The sequence below is a fragment of the Mizuhopecten yessoensis genome, unplaced genomic scaffold (assembly GCF_002113885.1).
Source record: "Mizuhopecten yessoensis strain PY_sf001 unplaced genomic scaffold, ASM211388v2 scaffold9685, whole genome shotgun sequence".
Lineage (NCBI taxonomy): Eukaryota > Metazoa > Mollusca > Bivalvia > Pectinida > Pectinidae > Mizuhopecten > Mizuhopecten yessoensis.
In genome coordinates, this window is record NW_018408171.1 from 612,932 (window position 1) to 635,758 (window position 22,827).

General features: G+C 37.0%; 1 protein-coding gene across 1 annotated transcript; it reads right to left on the reverse strand.

Annotated features, from left to right (window-relative positions):
- Positions 1–5,929: 5,929 nt before the first annotated feature.
- On the reverse strand, positions 5,930–22,626 carry LOC110458670 (allene oxide synthase-lipoxygenase protein-like). The gene is made up of 15 exons (XM_021510499.1): positions 22,195–22,626; positions 20,240–20,284; positions 18,706–18,834; positions 17,940–18,043; positions 17,319–17,451; positions 16,426–16,521; positions 15,491–15,587; positions 14,226–14,343; positions 11,804–11,896; positions 11,089–11,167; positions 10,606–10,699; positions 9,852–9,943; positions 7,989–8,162; positions 6,499–6,662; positions 5,930–6,179 (listed from the first exon to the last, which is right to left on the reverse strand). The coding sequence occupies exons 1-15, from the start codon at positions 22,624–22,626 to the stop codon at positions 6,065–6,067; spliced, it is 1,965 nt and encodes a 654-aa protein (XP_021366174.1). The 3' UTR covers positions 5,930–6,064.
- Between the last annotated feature and the right edge of the window lie 201 nt (positions 22,627–22,827).

A 22,827-nucleotide genomic window follows, 5' to 3' on the forward strand; every position in this document is an offset into this window, starting at 1 on the left:
ACTGGATACTGTGACATATAATCTGATAAGGTAAACAACTGGATGCTGTGACACATAATCTGATAAGGTAAACAACTGGATGCTGTGGCACATCATCTGATAAGGTAAACAACTGAATGCTGTGACACATAATCTGATAAGGTAAACAACTGGATGCTGTGACACATACTCTGATAAGGTAAACAACTGGATGCTGTGACACCTAATCTGATAAGGTAAACAACTGGATGCTGTGACACATAATATGATGAGATCAACAACTGCATAATGTAACACATAATCTGATACGGTAAACAACTGGATGCTGTAACACATATTCTTATAAGGTAAACAACTGGATGCTGTGACACCTAATCTGATAAGGTAAACAACCGGATGCTGTGACACCTAATCTGATACGGTAAACAACTGGATGCTCATAATCTGATACGGTAAACAACTGGAGGCTGTAACACATATTCTTATAAGGGAAACAACTGGATGCTGTGACACCCAATCTGATACGGGAAACCACTTTATGCTGTGACACATCATCTGATACGGTAAAAAACTGGATGCTGTGACACCTAATCCGATAAGGTAAACAACTGAATGCTGTGACACATCATCTGATCAGGTCAACAACTGGATGCTGTGATACATTATCTGATACGATAAATAACAGGATGCTGTAACACATAATCTGATAAGGTAAACAACTGGATGCTGTGACACCTAATCTGATACGGTAAACAACTTGATGCTGTGACACATCATCTGATACGGTAAACAACTGGATGCTGTGACACATAATATGATGAGATAAACAACTGCATAATGTAACGCATAATCTGATACGGTAAACAACTGGATGCTGTGACATATAATCTGATAAGGTAAACAACTGGATGCTGTGACTCCTAATCTGATACGGTAAAATCTGATAATGTAAACAACTGGATGGCGGTACACATAATCTGATACGGGAAACAACTGGATGCTCATAATCTGATACGGGAAACAACTGGATGCTCATAATCTGATACGGTAACCAACTTGATGCTGTGACACATTATCTGATACGATAAATAACTGGATGCTGTAACATATAATCTGATAAGGAAAACAACTGGATGCTCTGACACATAATATGATATGGTAAACAACTGGATACTGTGACATATAATCTGATAAGGTAAACAACTGGATGCTGTGACACATAATATGATTTGGTAAACAACTGGATGCTGTGACACATATTCTAATAAGGTAAACCACTGGATGCTGTGACACCTAATCTGATAAGGTAAACAACTGAATGATGTGACATATCATCTGATAATGTAAACAACTGGATGCTGTGACACATAATATGATAAGGTAAACAATTGGATGCTGTGACACATAATATGATAAAGTAAACAAATGGATGCTGTGACACATAATCTGATACGGTAAACAATTGGATGCTGTGACACATAATATGATAAAGTAAACAACTGGATGCTGTGACACATAATCTGATACGGTAAACAACTGGATGCTGTGACACATAATATGATAAGGTAAACAATTGGATGCTGTGACACATAATATGATAAAGTAAACAACTGGATGCTGTGACACATAATCTGATACGGTAAACAACTGGATGCTGTGACACATAATCTGATAAGGTAAACAACTGGATGATGTGACACATAATCTGATAAGGTAAACAGCTAATCTTGACTAAATTTGGAGTTACAAGTGTTCTTAAAATATTTCGTTCATAGTATTCTTAACCGAAAGAACATTATATATATCGACAATGACTATGTTCGACTTTACATTTATTCAACATTGACTGTAATATCAGCCTAAATAAAGCTACTCTAAAAGACTATACGAATGATATTATTTTAAGGAATTGGCAAAAGTGTTGAAAATTAATGTGCCACACTAAGCTGGTTATATTCGATGCAATGACTATGTCAATAGATAGCATCAGGCTGTTTAAATTTATAAAAACAAAAGGAAAGAAAGAAAGAAAAGAAAAGAATCGTGAACAAACAAGAGTAAAACTGTCAGCGTTATTTTTACCTGGTAAATAGTCAGAGGTTTCCTCAATGGAGTTATTGTAATTGTGAGGCAAGCAATGCCATTCCAGCAGCAAGCACAATGAGTCCCACGGTAAATAAATCAAACTTTCTCTAACAAGCTTTCGTCGTTATAAGTTAAAACTAGCTCAACGATGTTTTGAGAGCAACTGTTCGCCATGTTCTGTTCCTTATGTTTTACGCCTATAACATAAATAATATAAGCCGAATGATACGGCTGAAGGCCAACGCTGGACTGTTTTTATTTTGTGTCATCAGTTTGTTAGAAAACACTTCATAAAGTAGGTCCAATTGTTTGAAACCGACTAGTTTGACCGGTTCCAGCCATTTTTGATTGACCCTATTTTACGACCGGTCGTGACTGAACGTGTTTAAAGGTGGGTGTATAGAATCAACGGTCACCAATGTTAAATGTATGACAAGGTTTATCAGCATTTCACGACGCACTAGTGAACAGTATATAGATAGTGCCGTACTTATTATGATAGATCCGTCACCAAATTTCACAACAATATTGTCAACCTAAAGAGTTATTATGCCGAATCATTGTACACAGTGTCTCCCTTGAACCCTTTACATTTTGGCTTCAATTTTTACTCATGAGTTATGCAATTTCAAAAATATTTTTTATAACATGTTACTGCAAAATATTGTTTTGCCAGACATTGCTTATAAAAGCCATTACCAATGCTAATGTTTGTTAAGCGGGATATCGAAGTCAGTATTACTACATGTAGTGTCCTTTTAAAAATTTAGACTAGAATTGTATGAAGTTAATGAGTATTTTCATAACAAAACCAGATATAAATCTTAAAAAATGCTCAATATAATCCAGGACACGCTTTTTTAATGTATTTCAACAATCTCCCAGATGTAATGCTTCGACACAACTAGTACCTTATATTCAGCCAGTTATGTTTGAGAGTTCTAGTTATGGAGATCAATTCTGCCCTAACTGAATATTTTCCATACATCACCAGCACACTCATCATTTGGTCTTATAAGAGTCTTATAAAAACATTCAGTGTGGATTTCTAATGAATTTGTGTTTGAGCATTGGCATCAATTGTATTTGATATTACATTTTTTTCATATTAATACAATGTACTGACAAAGACCCGCGACTGTATGAAACAAGGAAAGGTGATTATCACTCTTAATATTTATAATAATACTATCATAAAAACATGAACAGACCCAACATATTCAACTTACTCAGGGTGCTGAGACAGTTAAGAGACTTTAAGGCTATAGTTTATCTGTAGGAGTGACATGGATGAAATGTTAATATTCTGTAAAGTCCACAGTTTATTACTAAAGCTCATCCTTTATAACTAGAATAGCATGAGTGTGGGATTTATTGCGCTTGCTTTCCTTATAAGGGCATTAACTTTATATCGCGTTTTATTATTTTGGTTATTTGTACCTGAAAGGGCGGCATGTTCGTATGCTGCAGTACATATTTCATTACTGTGTTCGACTTTCTGCGTTTTTTTACAAGATTTTATGGATATTTAAGCAACATCTCTAATTCAATTTAATCAGCCATTTTGATATTTTTTGTTATTTTTCCACATCTACCTGTATAAGACTTTTTCCTTCACATGAAAATTTCAAGTATCTTGGTGGTAGCGTCATGAGTAGAATCGCAACGGGTTTCTCTGAAGCATCCTTATCTTCAAAGCTATCAATCTTATTTCTGAGTTGGGACTGCAAGACAGCATGAACGCATCTTATGAAAATCGTATTGATAATCCTCAAAAGCATGTGTTTATTTCTATAATAGAAATTGCCTTTACAAACTTTGAACTTTGCCTAATCGAACGATGAATGTAAGCAGGCATCTTAAAATCATTTTTCTTATCAAATGTAACAACCGAATATCTTTACATATTTATCATGGTTATTACAGTATGACTCTGCTTAGATCGTACATTACCATGAACATATCTTTTATATCGGAACATATAAACTAGTAAAGATTGTAACGGATAGCCCTTACAAATTCCCCCAAACAACCCCTGCAGTCTCTAATGAAGCTTATAGAAGCTGCGATATTGTTCCGGAAGACCTGATATGCCTAAACACCTAATTTCAGAGTAATTTTCTAAACATCAACCAATCAGGAGCCTTATGGACAGTATACTAATTTCGACCAATCAGAGGTCAGAAAATGGCGGTCATTTTGTTGAATCATAAAACTCACACTGCAGTTGTTTTCGTAGTGCCATATTACACCTTTTTTCAAATTTCATCAAAATCTGACAATATTTGAATTTCGACCAATCAGAGTCCAGGAATTGCAGCCATTTTATCTTATCACAAAACAAATACCGCAGTTGTATTCGTAGTGAGATACTACACCTATGCACAGAATTTCATCCAATTCGGACAGTGTTTAATTTTTGACCAATCAGAGGGGGGGGGGGGAACGGCGGCCATTTTGTTGAAATGTGAAATCTAAGCTACGGAAGTGATCATTGTCCTATCATACACCTTCATAGCAAATTTGATCGAAATCGGAAAATATTAAAATTTCGACCAATCAGAGGACGGAAATGGGGGGCCATTTTGTTGAAATGTGAACCGTAACTTACGGAAGTGAACATTGTCCCATGATTCACCTACATACCAAATTTGATCGAAATCCGATAACATTTAAATTTCGACCAATTAGAGGTCAGAAAATGGCTTCCATTTTGTTTAATCACAAAACAAACACCGCATTTGTTTTGGTAGTGCCATACTTCACCGATATACAAAATTTCATCAAAATCGGACAAATCAGAGGCCGCCGTCCGGCTGACCAGTCGGATGACCGATCGAAAAACGAAAATACTCTTGTGTACCGACTGTCATACACAAACACTCATGTAAAGTTTCGTTGAATTCCGCCCTACGGTTTTCGAGAAACAATTTTTTCAAGTTACAGTGCAATTACCAATGTGTCTCGTGATATCATATGAATGCAAATTTGCACACTTTATATTTTCTTTTAATTATGTGTTCGAACAGATACTTTTATTATATTTTTTTCTCCTCTTGTAGTGGGGAGGGTTGGGGGAATAGACTTCAACTTTACAATTGGAGCTGTGGTGATCACTGACGCACCTCTAGAGTAAACAAGTATGATGATTGGTGCCACATGTGGCTCAGGAAATGGTTATCTTTCAAGAGCAAACTATGTCGTCTTCGGCGTTTTCTTTCTTACTTCTTTCTCCTCCCGGCGATGTCTCCCAAGGCACCGTTCCTTATATGACGCGGGCTGTTGAGGAGACGCTAAACTCAAAACAAACGAATTGCATGACCACCGCGTGTGTTGACGCCATTGACTTTATATTTAATTCTACTAAACAATAGTAATCGTTCAGGTTTAAATTACCGTAGACTGCACACCCACTGCTTTCCGGTTCTTAATCAAACTTATCAATAACCAAGTAAATACTGAAGTACATCCTGGTTTGTTGACGCCATTGATTTTATATTTTGTTCTACCTAGCATCAGTTTCTGTACAACAACATGCGGGATAACCATAGGCAAATAACTTTAACTAAGCAGACTTTGAGTTGGTATTGCGTCCGTGTGTGTAGACGACATACATTAACTGTTTTTTGTACTTAAAATAAAACAGTAATTGTGAATGTTTAAACAAGCATAAACTGCACACCAATTGCAGCCCGGATGTCCTTTGACAACTGTTTTTGGCAATGCCCACCTCATTATGTAAATTAAGTAAATCAATAGACATAAGGCTTTATAGGTAATTTTATTTAACATTTCAAATGTCGTTTCTCAATACGTTTAATTTAATCGACCAAATCATTGTTTAAGCATTAAATGCAGAAATGTTCCATACACATTACATATTGACTTTACAACTATAGCAAATGACATTGATAAAATTACATTGTGAATGAAACAAAGCGTTTACTGATGTACTTAATTGTATCTCTTCTGAATGTCACTATGGACTAGAGACACTTAATCATATGCTGATAGAGTTTGGAACTTTGTCAGGATTCAGCCATGGATAGGAGAAAGTCCGACATTGCTCTAACGACTCCACCCTCCTGCTCAGGTCTTCTATCTCCATCCGGAACCTTTATCAATAAATATAACTAAGCATCAGGAACACTTAAACAAAATATATACAGTGTCAACACAAAAAGACAACATACCTCACTATCTTAACACTGGCACTCAGAATTGTACACTCGAAACATTTCCTTTAATTCCGTATCTTCTTTCCCAAAGTTGTTATTTTGCTTTGAAAATATACAATATCATAATATATTATTACGGTAATTTGCTCTTTTTTTCAGAAATGCTATCCTTTTTTTGTTAAAAAAAGCGATATTGTTAATTCCATTTAATGATTTACCAAGTAATAATCAATAAAATATTGAACGCTGTACTTACTCGTCCACAAGCTTCTCCGCCTTTGGATCGTACACGTACTTGACCTCGTAGTCCCCGAGCTTGTTTGTCCCCATGCCACTGAGAACCTTGGCTAAGACCATCACATCGAAGGAAGCACTCTTGTCAGGGAGGGCGTCTAGGATGGAGGCTTCCGTTAGAGCAGTCTATGTAAGAAAACACCCGAATATACCGTAATGATATTTATGTATCTTCAATCAATATTATTAATCATATTTTATATATCTTGTACTTAAATAAGAAAACGCAGCAAAGCTGCTGGACACCAGATCTCGAGATAAAAATCACTTACTGACAGTCCAACAACCACGAGGAATAGGTCCACCACAAGTTGTTCTTCGAATACTAATGGCATTAACTTTAACATTCATAATCTACTGTTCATCCGGACATGTTGCACTAATGACAATAATTTTGTTTACTACATGTTTAAATGTCACAATTTGGTAATAACTTCATTCAGTACATGATGTACGAAAAATATCTTTTAAGCAAAGATTTAATTTACTACAACAGAAAAATGTTGGGATTGGCAGCGTACCTCCTGACGCTTTATAAGGTTGTAATGACGTTACGCTTGACAAAAATGCAGAGCGCCATTTTGAATGGGGTTCTTAATGATTTTTTGCCGTTGCTGCATTTATATGGTAAGATTTCCAAACAAAAATTATATCAATGGTGCAGTTATTTTAATAACATCATGTATGTTGCAAAAATGGAACAAAACTGCGAAGAGAAAGTGCCGTTCTGATTAGACAATACTAAGAGCGATATCTTCACTTGTGAGTATATAATTTTTTATATCTTGAAAATAAACATTTTTATCAAACGGAAATTTCATGATATTTCTCTGGTAAAACGTAATAAATACGGAATAGGAAAGCACCGGAAGTGGACAAAGTGTTTCCATATCAAACCGCGTGGCGCTTTGTGCCGCTTAGCGCTTTGAAAAACACTGTAAATATGCCTATATCCTGATGGTATAATGATCGTCAAACACCTACAATAAACCCGAATGTGTACTCCTTCAAGCTTCAAATGAGGAAATGATCATTTATTTCAACACAAGTGATTGCTCCTCTCGCCAACATGCTACTAGCCATATAGAATAACACCATTCATGGTGGGTACTGAGATGATGCTACTTGATGTTGTTTTGTTTGGATTGTTTTTTTAAGGATAAAAATGTATCGTTTGAAAACTAATGATGATATCCAACAACGTGCCATGCAAATATGTCTCTAGAGGGACGAAGCAGCTGTAGGATTATATGAAATCCGTGTGTTGACTTACTGTATCTATTACCAAATTCCTAAAGGTGCATCACGTGTGTTTGTATTACATTCATATTCCATGAAGCTCATAGCTCATCTTAAAACAATGTTTGCACTGAACTGTGTTGCATACTATCATAAATGTCAATACACATATACATGATAAGTACATTGATAGCATCCATACGAGTATCCTACCTTGTCAGCAGGGGGAACACCCTCTAGGACCATTGGATAATTGGGCGGAAATCCGTACTCGTCGTATTGGGCGAAGTTGGCAGCGGCATGGCTCACACTGACCGTGAATATGATGCTGGTCAGTATGCAAACGAGATCAGACTCATTGGTAATGACACCATCACCAGGAACCCCCTGTAAACACAATGAACTATATTGAGGATATTTAATGGTGTCTTCAGTAATAACAAATGTATTTCACGAGTGTCGCTTATATTTTGATATTTTTCACGAGTGCGCAGCACGAGTGAAAAAATTAGCCACACGAATGAAATATATTTGTTATTACTGAGGACACCATCAAATGTTCTATTTATTACATGTTTTAAGCATAAAACATGAAAAATGTAATGCATTAAAAAAGCGCGGGAATCAGAAGCGTAATAACTAGCGCCACATTCTAATGACGTCACACTTAAGAACAAGGTTGTGCGCCATTTTGAATGGGATACTCAACGAAATTCCGACGATTTCTGCTGTTTTCTGGTATGATTGCTTATAAAAAGAATATTTATTGTATATTTATGTTAATACTTAAGTGTATGTACCAACCATATACCATAACAACTTATATTCTATCGTCGCTTCATTTGAATCTGAACAAAAAAGTGTTGCCTTTGAATGCAGCAAATAGAAGATACTGTTATGATTGGTCAATACCAAAAAGTGATATTTTCACACTGTGAAAATATCTTTTATGATATTTGTCCCATTGTGAAAGATATTAGTTTTATCAAGTTGATAGAATCCGATATTTCACTGGCAAAAATGTAATAAATTACCTTTCTTATTGTTATAGTTAACTGTTTAAGGTGGTACTTAATGTTGGGTATTTTAGAACTAAGCTTATAGGAGGAAACAGGTTCAGTTTCCTTGTTTCGAGCTGTAGTCCATGCTCAACACTTTGTATATCTTTGTCATTAAATGTACGTAAGGTTTATAAGTAAAGTCTATCGTGTGAATATTTGAGGATTAATGATATTCTACAACCGAGTGTAGAAATGTTTATGTCCCACATTCTTACATTATAATTTTCTCGTTTTCTCTCATACTTCTTACTAAATAATTAAGTAAAACACGACATCGGCAATGCAAATACAACTCTTAATATCGCAAAATGTTTAGATAATGTTCACATAAACTTGTTGAAAAGAGCAGAAAAAGACATGAAAGACCACAAGGACAAAATAGTGCAATCAATTTTGTGTTCATGAGGTACTACAACTGTCAGTTGTAGATGGCGGTTTGACGCACTACAGATTATGACGTCAAAAAAACCCCACTTCTTCACCTGATTGCAACGTCGTACTAGTAAAGATTACAAAGTACTCTATATGGAATACATGTGTTCCCTATAAGTGATTCATATGGGACCAAATATAGAGATAGTAACCTTATGTCGCATTCGTGTGCTTGTACGTTTAATCTAAGAAAAAGTACAAGAACTGTCTACAACCAATTACTTTTGCTTGACCTCAGATTTTTTTAACAATGACGTGACAACACGAAATTGGAAAATTCCAATGCATCCATAATTAGGGAAGATGGAATTAATTTTGCTACAAAAATGTTTGTCGAAGTCGAATCGGCATGCTAAATATCGGTGACCGGTTCGTTTGCGTCTTAAAGGGCCGTGTATTCTGGCGGTGTTGGAATGAGAACAATTATGCTCTTCTATATTTAGACCTAAGTGAAGTTTATTAACATGTACGAATAGCCATCATTATAATCATCATTTTCATCTTTTATAACAGCTCTGCTTATAAAGTAATTTTGTTTTCTTGTACAGCTAGTTCTGCAATAAAAACATAAGAGAATACCAACCAAGATACCGCATCCACCCTCTGACCGAGATTTGACTAACTCTTGAGCCCACGCCTGGATCTCGTGGTCCCCCGCGTATGTATCCGGGCTATCTGAAATAAAAGAAATAGAAGCATACATAATATTCGGAATGGTATGCTTTAAGACTTTGTTACTGACTATGCTTTTGTCTTGTAAATGTTAAGCCGAATCTATTCGCACGTACCACTTGCCCCAGGGATGGTCATTCACTTAAACAATAACTGGTTGTCTGGATGTAATTATTGTTGATATAATTACAAGTGGCCTTTGGCAAATCCTATAAAACCCGCTAGGGTTTTATGGTAGATTTGCCAGAGACCACTTGTAATTATATCAACAATAATTACATCCAGACAACCAGGTATTTTTTATATTTACATATTTTTTCTTTTTTAAGATATATTCCTACAAAAACCATTTGCCCTGCCTCAAAATACATTTCAGGCGGCCATTTTGTTTGTTTACATATTCCTACACCTGAAACAGGCAGTTGTAATTATAGTCGAGCAGTTGTAATTATAGCCTATATAATTACACTTGCCCTCTAACACTGTTGTAATGGGACGGCGCGGGGGCAAATGTAAATATATAATCATTAAGTGTATTGTTTTTTATTTTAATTAAGCGAACATAAGAAACACTGCAAACCACAAAAGTAAGATAAATACAATATGGTGATGAGTTGATTTAAGACATATATCACACAATCCCTACGTAAAGAACGAATACTTACCGTAGTAAAGTCTGACGTATTTTGTGACGTAGTTGTTGATGACATTGTATAGAAGCAGAGCGTCGTCCCTGTAATGGTAGCCCTTCAGTACCGTCTGGTCCAGTACCTGTGTTTGTAATTGTAATGTTATCAGTTATCAAAGTTATATAGCGTTTCAAATACCTTATATGATGGTCAAATGAAATGTTGATATTGTCTGATTATATTGTGTTGATATTTGTGTGCGTAATAGGAGAGGGAAAATATACAGCATGACCAGTATTCGAACTCGGGACCTCCGAACTCAAAACTGACCCTCCAACCCTCCAACCAACTGAACTAACTTGTTGCCGGCGAGCGACCAAATACAGTTCCACTTGGTAATACCAATTAAAAAGGAAAGATCAAGAGAAATAAAGCACATGGATGATCCGACGGTCTTTTACCACATGAATGATTAAGTCTAATAGGGGCTTTCTGTTTTTAGTATACAGATCACTAGACAGGAAGACTAATGTGTACCCCTCTCTTCTCCAGTTGTACTGGCAGTGTCCCGTCCTCGTCCATCCGCCACAACGCCAGCCTGTAACACGATGTTACAAACATTCAGTGGTGTATGTACTCGGGCAAAGGCACAGAATATCATTTTACATTCTATCATTAAAATTTGCAAACATAAACGATGAAGTTTCATCAATGGGAAGATTATAGGTAACTACAGAAAGGAAATTAATATTTCTGAAATTATACTCACTGTTCCACTCTACAAGTATGATGTATAAATATGAGTGTACCTTCATATTGTGGTCCCTAAAATTATGAAGAAACCGAAAGAAACGAAAAGAAGCCCGGCCTCAAATATCTGTGTTTCAAAAATAAATCACTAGTACACCGTGATGACAGAAAGATTGGGAAAGTCCTGTACTACTACCACATAAAGATATAAATATCGTGGTATGCCCACAACAAGGTCATCATATCTGCTATTATCCCCACTACCCATCAAGGTTATCATATCTGTTAGTATCCCCACTACAAAACCATGTTAGTTCTCTCTGCTATTACAATTAATAAATCGGAGTAACATCCGCTAGTACAATCATAGATGTTTCGGGGTAACCTCTCGTATCTCTATGTGTTTGGCATACAAATAGTTATATAAAATGTATAAATTATGGAATCATTCCCGAATTTTGAAACAAAATCAGACAGTGCGTACTTTCGACGGATGAGTTCAAGTACACCATCAGTGCCTGCTGTCATCAACTTATCCAACGAGCCTCCAGGTTTGATCAACGTTTCAAGTGCGAACCTGTTAATGAAAATGACAGAAACATTTAATGTATAACAATATGATGCAGTTTTTGATGGACAACATCGAATAGCACTGGTCTATGACAACAAGAACAAGATCTAATTGTAACGGGGAACAGTTACAAAAGTCCCCAAAGCGACCCCATACAGTTACAACAGTGTCCAAAGCGACCCCTACAGTTACAACAGTGTCCAAAGCGACCCCTACAGTAACAACAGTGTCCAAAGCGACCCCTACTGCTACAACAGTCCCCAAAGCGACCACTACAGTTACAACAGTCCCCAAAGCGACCCCTACAGTTACAACAGTCCCCAAAGCGACCCCTACTGTTACAACAGTCCCAAACGCGACCCCTACTGTTACAACAGTGCCCAAAGCGACCCCTACTGTTACAACAGTGCCCAAAGCGACCACTACTGTTACAACAGTCCCCAAAGCGACCACTACAGTTAAAACAGTGCCGAAAGCGACCCCTACTGTTACAACAGTGTCCAAAGCGACCCCTACAGTTACAACAGTGCCCAATGCGACTCCTACAGTTACAACAGTCCCCAAAGCGACCCCTACTGTTACAACAGTGCCCAAAGCGAACACTACTGTTACAACAGTCCCCAAAGCGACCACTACAGTTAAAACAGTGCCGAAAGCGACCCCTACAGTTACAACAGTGCCCAAAGCGACCCCTACAGTTACAACAGTCCCCAAAGCGACCACTACAGTTACAACAGTGCCCAAAACGACCCCTATTGTTACAACAGTGCCCAAAGCGACCCCTACTGTTACAACAGTCCCCAAAGCGACCACTACAGTTACAACAGTGTCCAAAGCGACCCCTACAGTTACAACAGTGCCCAAAGCGACTACTACAGTTACAACAATGCCCAAAGCGACCTCTACAGTTACAACAGTCCCAAAAGCGACCCCTACAGTTACAACAGTCCCCAAAGCGACCACTACAGTTACAACAGTGCCCAAAGCGACCCCTACTGTTACAACAGTCCCCAAAGCGACCACTTCTGTTACAACAGTCCCCAAAGCGACCACTACTGTTACAACAGTCCCCAAAGCGACCACTACTGTTACAACAGTCCCCAAAGCGACCCCTACTGTTACAACAGTGCCCAAAGCGACCACTACAGTTACAACAGTCCCCAAAGCGACCCCTACAGTTACAACAGTCCCCAAAGCGACCCCTACAGTTACAACAATCCCCATAGCGACCCCTACATTTACAACAGAGCCCAAAGCGACCCCTACTGTTACAACAGTGTCCTAAGCGACCCCTTCAGTAACAAAAGTCCCCAAAGCGACCCCTACAGTTACAACAGTGTCCAAAGCGACCCCTTCAGTTACAAAAGTCCCCAAAGCGACCCCTACAGTTACAACAGTGTCCAAAGCGACCCCTACAGTTACAACAGTCCCCAAAGCGACCACTACTGTTACAACAGTGCCCAAAGCGACCCCTACTGTTACAACAGTCCCCAAAGCGACCACTACTGTTACAACAGTCCCCAAAGCGACCCCTACAGTTACGACAGTCCCCAAAGCGACCACTACAATTGTAAATGATGCTATGTAAAGTCATTGTACAGTTCGTAATGGCATAGAATACTCACACGCAAAATTTGAGAGAAATCGGTCAAAAACTAAGATTTGATCAAGTAGACACGATTTAGGGACTTAATGAAGGTATTTTATTTCATGCTTTGCGCTCATAAAATTGTGATAAAACGTGTATCGGTTTTAACACTAGAGGTCAACAGACGTGAATGTATCACTCCCTCTGCTTGTCATTAGAAATAAACCAGAATTGTTTTCCATGTTCCTTTTTCCAACTAACAGGGATAAAACAAAATATTAAATATAAAAATATTATAAACTTAAATAAAGCTGATATATATGTATCCCCATATCTGTAAAGGTGTACGTGTGTGTATGTGTACTTGACGTTGTATAGCTAGATGTTATATATATGTATCCCCATATATGTAAAGGTGTACGTGTGTGTATGTGTACTTGAGGTTGTATAGCCAGATGTTATATATATGTATCCCCATACCCATATTTTTCGGGCTTTATTTCCAATGGCTCAATCATAATGCGATACCACTTGAACGCTACATAACATTATTGTGTTTTTCAATCTAGCTATATATGTTATATGCTCTAAGCAGGTGGAGTTGAGAAACAGGGGAAAAGTGTTTTGGCAAAAGACAAAATCTTAACCCACCGCCTTCAGGATCCAAACCTATGGACTTGCAGTCAGTAGATTGTATTAATTCCATCTGTGCTATACGGCCCTAAGTGTTTAACAGTGTGTCCTTACCCATTTATTGCCATGAGATAGATGAAGTGAGGCGCCAACAGTTTGAAGATGGGATGGGAGTGAGAAAGGTTTCTATGCGTGACGAGAGCACATCCTTCCATCAGCAGGTGCGTGAATCCTGAAAAATAAGAATATAACAAACAAATCATCATCAACACTTAAAGCTGGTATCCAAGCGTTGTACATATAGGTAAATAAATACACATTCCCGTTCATTATATCTTGTTGTTAGGGTCTATCGCTTTATGAAGATATATAGTTAATACGAAATGCTTGTCAAGCTCATACAATAGACTAATTTGAAGAACGTGTTCAGTGCTATTACAGGTATTAACAGATATAGGTAACTTACCGTTAGATAAAGGATGAAAAGTATTATATTAAGTTATTACAACACCTATTGATTGTTGTAGCTGTACTTAAACTGTTTCATGTTTATCGATAACGGCATCTTAAACATGTTCGAATTATTTATTTTCAGTTTGCAAAATGGCTGGCTATATACGAAAACGACAGATGACAAACCTTCCGCTTTAACGCCTACAAAATGGCCTTGTTTTATATGATCAATGTCAAATCTGGAATAACAGGTCAGTGATAAAGCTATAAAACCTTGACCAATAATGGCAGTTTTCTACAAACCTAACTTTGATATTGAACATTAGAAACATTTCTTTTTTAAACACACATACTTAGTATATTACGTGTAATATATCACTTGGAATGACGAAAGTTGCAAACAGAAAAAAAAAGCTGGGGTCAGCATTCTTCATTATGTTATTTTCTAATCCTCGTGACATGTTAATTCATAATACCCTCACAACAGAAAGATATTTCTTAAAGAAATATAGCGTTAAAGCAAGTATCCGGATGGAAATTGCCATATACAAACGTAAAACCCAGCAAGATGTCTCCGAAGACATTATGACGGCTGCCAACGGTCTTAGACAAACTTTATATCTAATCATGGCAAGCATTGAACTCGCAGAATCTGCAGACCTGAACATCTGGTTGATGAGCACCGTGCATCGTTGTTATATCAATTCTTCCTTATAGAAATATCTGGACAATAGAACGTGCCTATGTACAATTAATACTCAGAGTGATTCAGGAGTAGTGTTATAGAAATATCTGGACAATAGAACATGCCTATGTACAATTAATACTCAGAGTGATTCATGAGTAGTGTTATATGTTATATTATATGTCATTAGAGAGATGTTGTTTTTTCTGTAAACGGAAACTGTCAGAGATTGGTTCTATACCTAGATGGGTGATGGACTGATGGTAACAGGTGTCTGCATTGTTGTACCACATCTTCGCGAACAGCCACGTGTAAGTTGGGTCGGATGGTAGGAAAACCTAAAACAATACCAAATATTGCTAAATTCCTATAAAAAAAAATCAAATAACAAGAACCTTTGTGTTTGTGAGCGACGTATGTCTTATTCCCAAGCCTTCGTTAGATAGTCGTCATGATGTTGCATTTTAAACGTGCATTTTATATAACTATTTTCAGTGACACCATGGCGCTTCTTCAACAGTTATGGAATACATAACAGTGATACGGATATTTAAGTGCCTTTTATGTTCAAAAACCAATTTTCTGTACAATCATTAATCTTCAATGAAACTTATTACTATACTTAAAATGTGTTTCCTGCAAGAGAAGTTTCAAATTGAGATACTCGTCACGATTATTGTTGCTGAGTTGTAATTTGGACGGAGCTATTCAGTACACGTCGCATACACTGGTCGCAGTTATGAAGTTCTGAATATGAAGATTAAATGAGAAAGTTCTTACACAGAATGCTAATATTAGTTACCAAATATCTCATAAGTATCTAATTTACTCAACATCAGCAGAAAGCGATTTATTTGAATTTTTACATGTATGTTATGATGCATAATATTTAATAAGATGTATAATTTATAAATTAAACACAGATTCAACACAGAAGGTCAAGATCAAAACCATGTGTTTCAGGAGATAAAGTGTTTTCCATACCACAAATGACACATGTTGTGATAACTCCCCTCAACTCCAGGAAAGCATCTAGAACTCCAACAATATAAGACACGGGAACAAGTGTTTAGTCATAGCAGAAACTTAAGTAATATTGTTGGAAATCAAGATCAGTATGACGTATGACGACAGTAATTAATTTTTCGATTTAAAATCTCTGAGTAAGCTACCCACCGGATTGTCGTCCGCCGGCTCCTGCTGCAGCTGTATCGCTATGGGAACCAGGGTATCTTTCTTGTTGTGGTAGAATAAGGCAATCGGTGAGCACATCTTTTAGGGACAAAATTACGATGAAAATTAATGAACATTTTAAGAATTACAAACTCTTATTGGTATTTCATATTCCATGTCTATTAATGTATAACTCAGAAAAGGACATGGTTATTAATGTACCGAAAGGAATGCAGGTAACATGAAATTGGAAATCACGTTCATTCATAAATACAAACGTTCATTCATATTTACAAATAATAAGTTCGGAGGGGACATTTGCATAGTAACATTTATGGCAACGCCTTAATGTTTATGTTCACAATTAAGTCAATGTCCTGTTAATTAAGGCATATGTATTTGATTGTATACAAACATATCTATCTATCACAGGCATGACTATGCGCGTTTAGGCTTCACAAATTGGTCAGAGAAAACCAAATGTGATAAAATACCATAATATTACGTAATGTAGAGTATTTGAACATCGTAAAAAGATTTAAGATGAGTGAATAAACGGTTTGAAAAATATATGTATTTTATATTATGGATTATGTTCATTTATTCTGATCAAGATCACAACAAAACCCTGATTCCTTTTTCATTGCCATATCATAGGCTGACATTACGGTGATTACGGTTAACGGTCCATAGATGGTATGAGGACATTGTGAGCTTGATTACGGTAAACAGTCCATAGATGGTATGAGGACACTGATAGCTCGATTACAGTAAACAGTCCATAGATGGTATGAGGACATTGTTAGCTTGATTACGGTAAACAGTCCATAGATGGTATGAGGACATTGTTAGCTAAGACAGTTATCAATAGCTCTTTATATAATCAAGTACTTTACTGTTAATCCCGGTTTGGTCGGTACTCCTTCCTGTAAGCCTAGATCTACGTAGAAAAGCCTCTTCTGTGAATTAACATTTTGTACTGTGTCGCCCTCCAGGAAGGGTTGTAACATGTCATCGGTGACAGCAAGTCTGACAAGGAAATTGGAATCAAACCTGATAAATGTATGCGCCGATATCTGGCAATTGCATATCCCAACAATATCAAATTGTACACAGTTGGCCTTTTACTGAGCTTACACACAATCACACTTACACAAAGATGGGATTTTTACTTTGGCATTTTGTTTTCGGCAGCAATTGTTATTAAAACGGAATTAAGTGTAAAATGGTGTAAAAATCTTTAGAATGAATTGAATACTTCGATCATTATCTCGATAACCAAGAGATTAAATTAATTGCACTTGGCTGTAACTGGTACATTTTTGGTGTGTTCATGACTGATCTATTTCCTGGTATCTGCTACTTAAGCTAACAAATTATTGTTTTCCAAACAAAATATGAAGTAACTCATTAAATAGTCGTAGTCTTAATCATTCGTTACCAGAAAATAATAAGTTACTTCACAATAGACTTAAAATTTGTGTAGAAGTATATCATTGGCATCATTAAGTCCATACTTGCTCGGGATCTCAGTGCAGAGAGTGATCAGGACGTTATTGAGCCGACCAATTCTTTGGAACCCAAAATGCTCGTCAGTGTCCCAGCTTTTGTTCGCTAGAGGCTAAAACACAAACACTAATTGTCATCCTTGTTCAACGTAAGACTGTAAACACTGGATTGTTTTCCTTGTGGTACGTTTTACTGGTGAAAGATGCAAATTTCGAATACGCATTTAGCAATGAATATGTTAGCGAAAAATGCATGGTCCTATAACTCGAATTGCTGGAAAACATGACATAGACAGAAAACATGACATAGACAGAAAACATGACATAGACAGAAAACATGACATAGACAGAAAACATGACATAGACAGACACTGATCATGAAAGCTCACTACGATAGTGACGATTTTTGCCTTTTTCAAATATATCATTTTTTCTATGTGCATTGCTCAGGGGTGGTTGATTTTTTTCTCCCACACTTTCATAACGTAGAAATAACTTCTGCCATAACGGAAGCATGAAAAGTGCCCCAAAATGATAACAACAACCTGGTTACTTATGTAGCATACAAAGATGACACGATCGTGATGTTTCCAAAATAATAGCGCGTCTGCGCTCTTTTTCTGAATAAGTAGTTGCGAAAATAAAGTTATGCTACAAACAAAATTAAAAAGTCGTTTACTCAAAAGATTCCAATTCAGACCAAATGACAGGATCATGTTACTTCAGGGGAGATAACTACAGAGCAGTAACTTCTAATATATACACATATACTCACCGACGGTTTTGTGAAGACTTCCAGTGTATAGATGTTTTCAAGGTCATCAAGGTCGTCCCATCGTCCAGTGGTCAGCGCCACAATGTGGCTCTTAACTGTCATTTCTGCACTCAGTTTTACAATATCGAACTGTGTAACGTTTGATATTAAAGTTAAAAAGCGTATTGCGACTAGGTTTGATATAAAAAAAAATATGCAAGCAAACGAATATTTTATTAATAAAACATATTCCGACTGTGAATAAATCGCATGTGAAAAGATATCCAGAGCCATTATACACAGCAATGGTCGAATAGTAATGATTAAAATGAAGAAGTTTTTTGGCAGTTATTTTCGAAAATGGCAAACGGAATATTAGGTTTCTTAAAAAACTGCTTGATCAATTCCTTTTTATCAAATTATCAGTAATTTTTAAAACGTTTTCACACAATTGAAACAGGCTTAACCATATTAACCAAATTGGCAATCATTGTTTTATTGAATTATGTTTTAATGATTTCTCTTTCTTGTAAAGGAAACTATCAACATACACGAAAGAGATGACCTTAACACACATGCACAGGTGTGTTCACACTTTACAAATGGTTATAGATATAGTTTGCCAAAATTGAATTCCAATGCTGAATACTGCTGTCCGACTAGGACTCATCGGTGATTCTTGGCCAAAAACTCTGGCACTAGGTTATTCATTACCAGGTAGCATAGGTCATTTTACTGATCCAATGCTGATATATGTTGCTTTTTCAATAAGAACACCAACTTGTATAGGCTAATGAATATTGCTGGGCCTTCTATTCGACAAGTCTGCTATCAAATAATTAATCAACATTGAGTAAAAGTGAAACACGGATATAGCATAATTATTAGAAATACGAAGAAAGGAACACCTTATCAAAAAATGTCGATGCAGAAAGTCAAAAAGTACATTTCATCTTACCTTATGGCCATTTTATACGGAGTAAGCTTTATGACATATATATTTTAAAAAGAGATTACATGAAATAATAACTAAATTACATTTTAACAGAACCTAACGAAAGGCTGAGTCTATCGTCCATGGGAATGTTGTTTATGAGTCCTATGTGTAGTCGAGTGTTGGTGTCAAAGCTATTCAACATTCAAGACTAAATTATAAACACTTTGTATATTATGAAATGAAATAACTCATTAAAATATGTATATATAGGTGTAAATATATATATAAATATATACATGTTTTCGCATTATTTTCTTTAATAAAAAAAATGCCAGAATTCTGTCTACTTAAAACCTTATTTAAGCAGAAACCGTTTTTTAACACATTTCGTGTTGGTTTTAAAACATTCGTTTATAATTACTACTGATATATTTGATGGTGTGTGAAAAATTGTCGTCGATTGGAAGAAATGCAGGTACGTAGATATTAGACTCGTTTACCACATTTGATGTGTTTCGATATCTTTGATATAGGCAAAATATTTTTTGAGGTATGTTATAACACATAACAAAATACTATACACACTCATAGCAATATGATTAGGTCAACATCGTTTACCTTATAATCAAAGGAAAACTTCTCATCTTCGGGCACTTCTTTTGCCTAAAAACAAAACCCCCAAAACTATACGTCTATATTGTATTGTAATATTCATGATATATGAGATCATAATAACAATGTTTATCAGTTGTACTTAAACAATAAAGAACTTAAATCCATATATAATATAGCGGTCAAGGGGCTGCCAGATTAAGAAAAGCGCCAGTTTTTACGCCACTTTCAGTAGCAAAATGAATTTAATCCTGTTTCCTTTAGAAACTTATACAGAATTTAACTAAAAGATGTCAATGGCAAATTTGATAGAATTCAACATGCAATTTGATAAAAAAAAATCACCTGTTTCAAATATCGAAACACTTGACTCATTGACCCTTGTCGGTAGGTCGTCTGTTACCTGTTTTGCAACACCTGACTCATTGACCTCTAGGTGGTTGGTCGTATGCTACCTGTATCGGAACACCTGACTCATTGCCCTCTCGGGGGTAGCTCGTATGTTACATGTATGGGAACACTTGACTCATTGACCCTAGTCGATAGGTCGTCTGTTACCTGTTTTGAAACACCTGACTCCTTAAGCTATTCGGTAGGTCGTCTGTTACTAGTTTTGAAACACCTGACTCCTTGACCTAGTCGATAGGTCGTCTGTTACCTATTTCCGAACACCTGAATCATTGACCCCTAGTCAGTAGGTCGTCTGTTTCCTGTATCGGAACACCTGACTCATTGACCCTAGTCGGTAGGTCGTCTGTTACCAGTTTTGAAACACCTGACTCCTTAACCTAGTCGATAGGTCGTCTGTTACCTATTTCGGAACACCTGAATCATTGACCCCTAGTCAGTAGGTCGTCTGTTTCCTGTATCGGAACAACTGACTCATTGACCTTAGTCGGTAGGTCGTGACCTGTATGGGAACACCTGACTCATTGACCCTAGTCGGTAGGTCGTCTGTTACCTGTATGGGAACACCTGACTCCTTGACCCCTAGTCAGTAGGTCGTATGTTACCTGTATAGGAACACCTGAATCCTTGACCCCTAGTCGATAGGTCGTCTGTAACCTGTTTTGAAACACCTGACTCCTTAACCTAGTCGGTAGGTCGTCTGTTACCTGTATCGGAACACCTGACTCCTTGACCTCTATGTAGTAGGTCGTATGTTACCTGTATCAGACCACCTGACACCTTGACCACTATGTAGTAGGTCGAATGTTACCTGTATCGGACCACCTGACTCCTTGACCTCTATGTAGTAAGTCGAATGTTACCTGTATCGGAACACCTCACTCCATGACCTCTAGGTGGTAGGTTGTCCGTTATTGTATAGGGAGACCTACACAACTTTGGGCATAAGTTGGAAGGTCATTTGTTTCCTTATCGGTAGGTCTAGTGACTTACCAGTCATATGGTACAAAGCACGTCAAGAGTCCAAGCCTTCACTTTTAGGTAGAATATCGTCTTTAACTTAAATTGGAAGACCTTTAACCTTGACCTCAATATGGAGGGTCATTGTATTTGTACCAATAGCTTTAGGAATAGTATACCAATCTGGTAGTTCTTACCTGTGCGGTAGCCCTAGAACATTGTCCCAATTTAATAAGTAGGTTAACCTGTATCGGTAGCCTTAGATTATTACCCAAATTTGATAGGTAGTTTTACCGGTATCGGTAGCCCTAGAACAATACAAAAATATAATAAGTAGTTTTACCTGTATCGGTAGCCCTAGAACAATTCCCAAACTTAATAGGTAGTGTTTACCTGTATCGGAAGCCCTAGAACAATACCCAAACTTAATAGGTAGTATTAACCTGTATCGGTAGCCCTAGAACAATACCCAAACTTAATAGGTAGATTTTACCTGTATCGGAAGCCCTAGAACATTAACCCAATTTTATAAGTAGTGTTTACTTGTATCGGAAGCCCTAGAACATTTACCCAATTTAATAGGTAGTGTTTACCTGTATCGGAAGCCCTGGAATCTTGACTTCCATCTCGTATGTCTTCTTCTTGTCGTTAAGCTCTGCAAGTCGTTGTTCTTTGTGAGGATCATCTTGTGGAAGGGACGTATCAAGATGGCGAATTTTATAATGATAGTCTCCCTTTATCCAACGTAGACAAGGGAAGATGAAGGCCTTGTCGGATTCCTTACAGACCACCTTTATCACCTCTACAAACCATTCGTTTGTCGAGGAATCCTTGTCGTCTCGCCATATTTCTATCGTGTCAACATTATCAAGGAAAGTGGAAGTTGCATGAAAAACATCTGTCCTGCCTCTTTCAAAGTCATTTTTCAGAAACGTATCCAAAACCATCTGACCAGACATTTGACCGTCATCGTTGTAAAGGGCACACATTACGCTAGCGTCTGTCCCCGCACCCTTCCGGTCCATAGTGGTGACAGAGACAATGTATTCACACTGCAATATAAGCTACATGGCATTATCAAGTAATTTTACAATATTTATACATGTTCATGTGCGCCAGGCATGATACCCTCTGACCAATATTATGCTACAGGTTATACTTGATAGAAGATGATACATCAAGTTAAATATGATTTCACCTCTACAGGAACAACAACTTGCTAAATA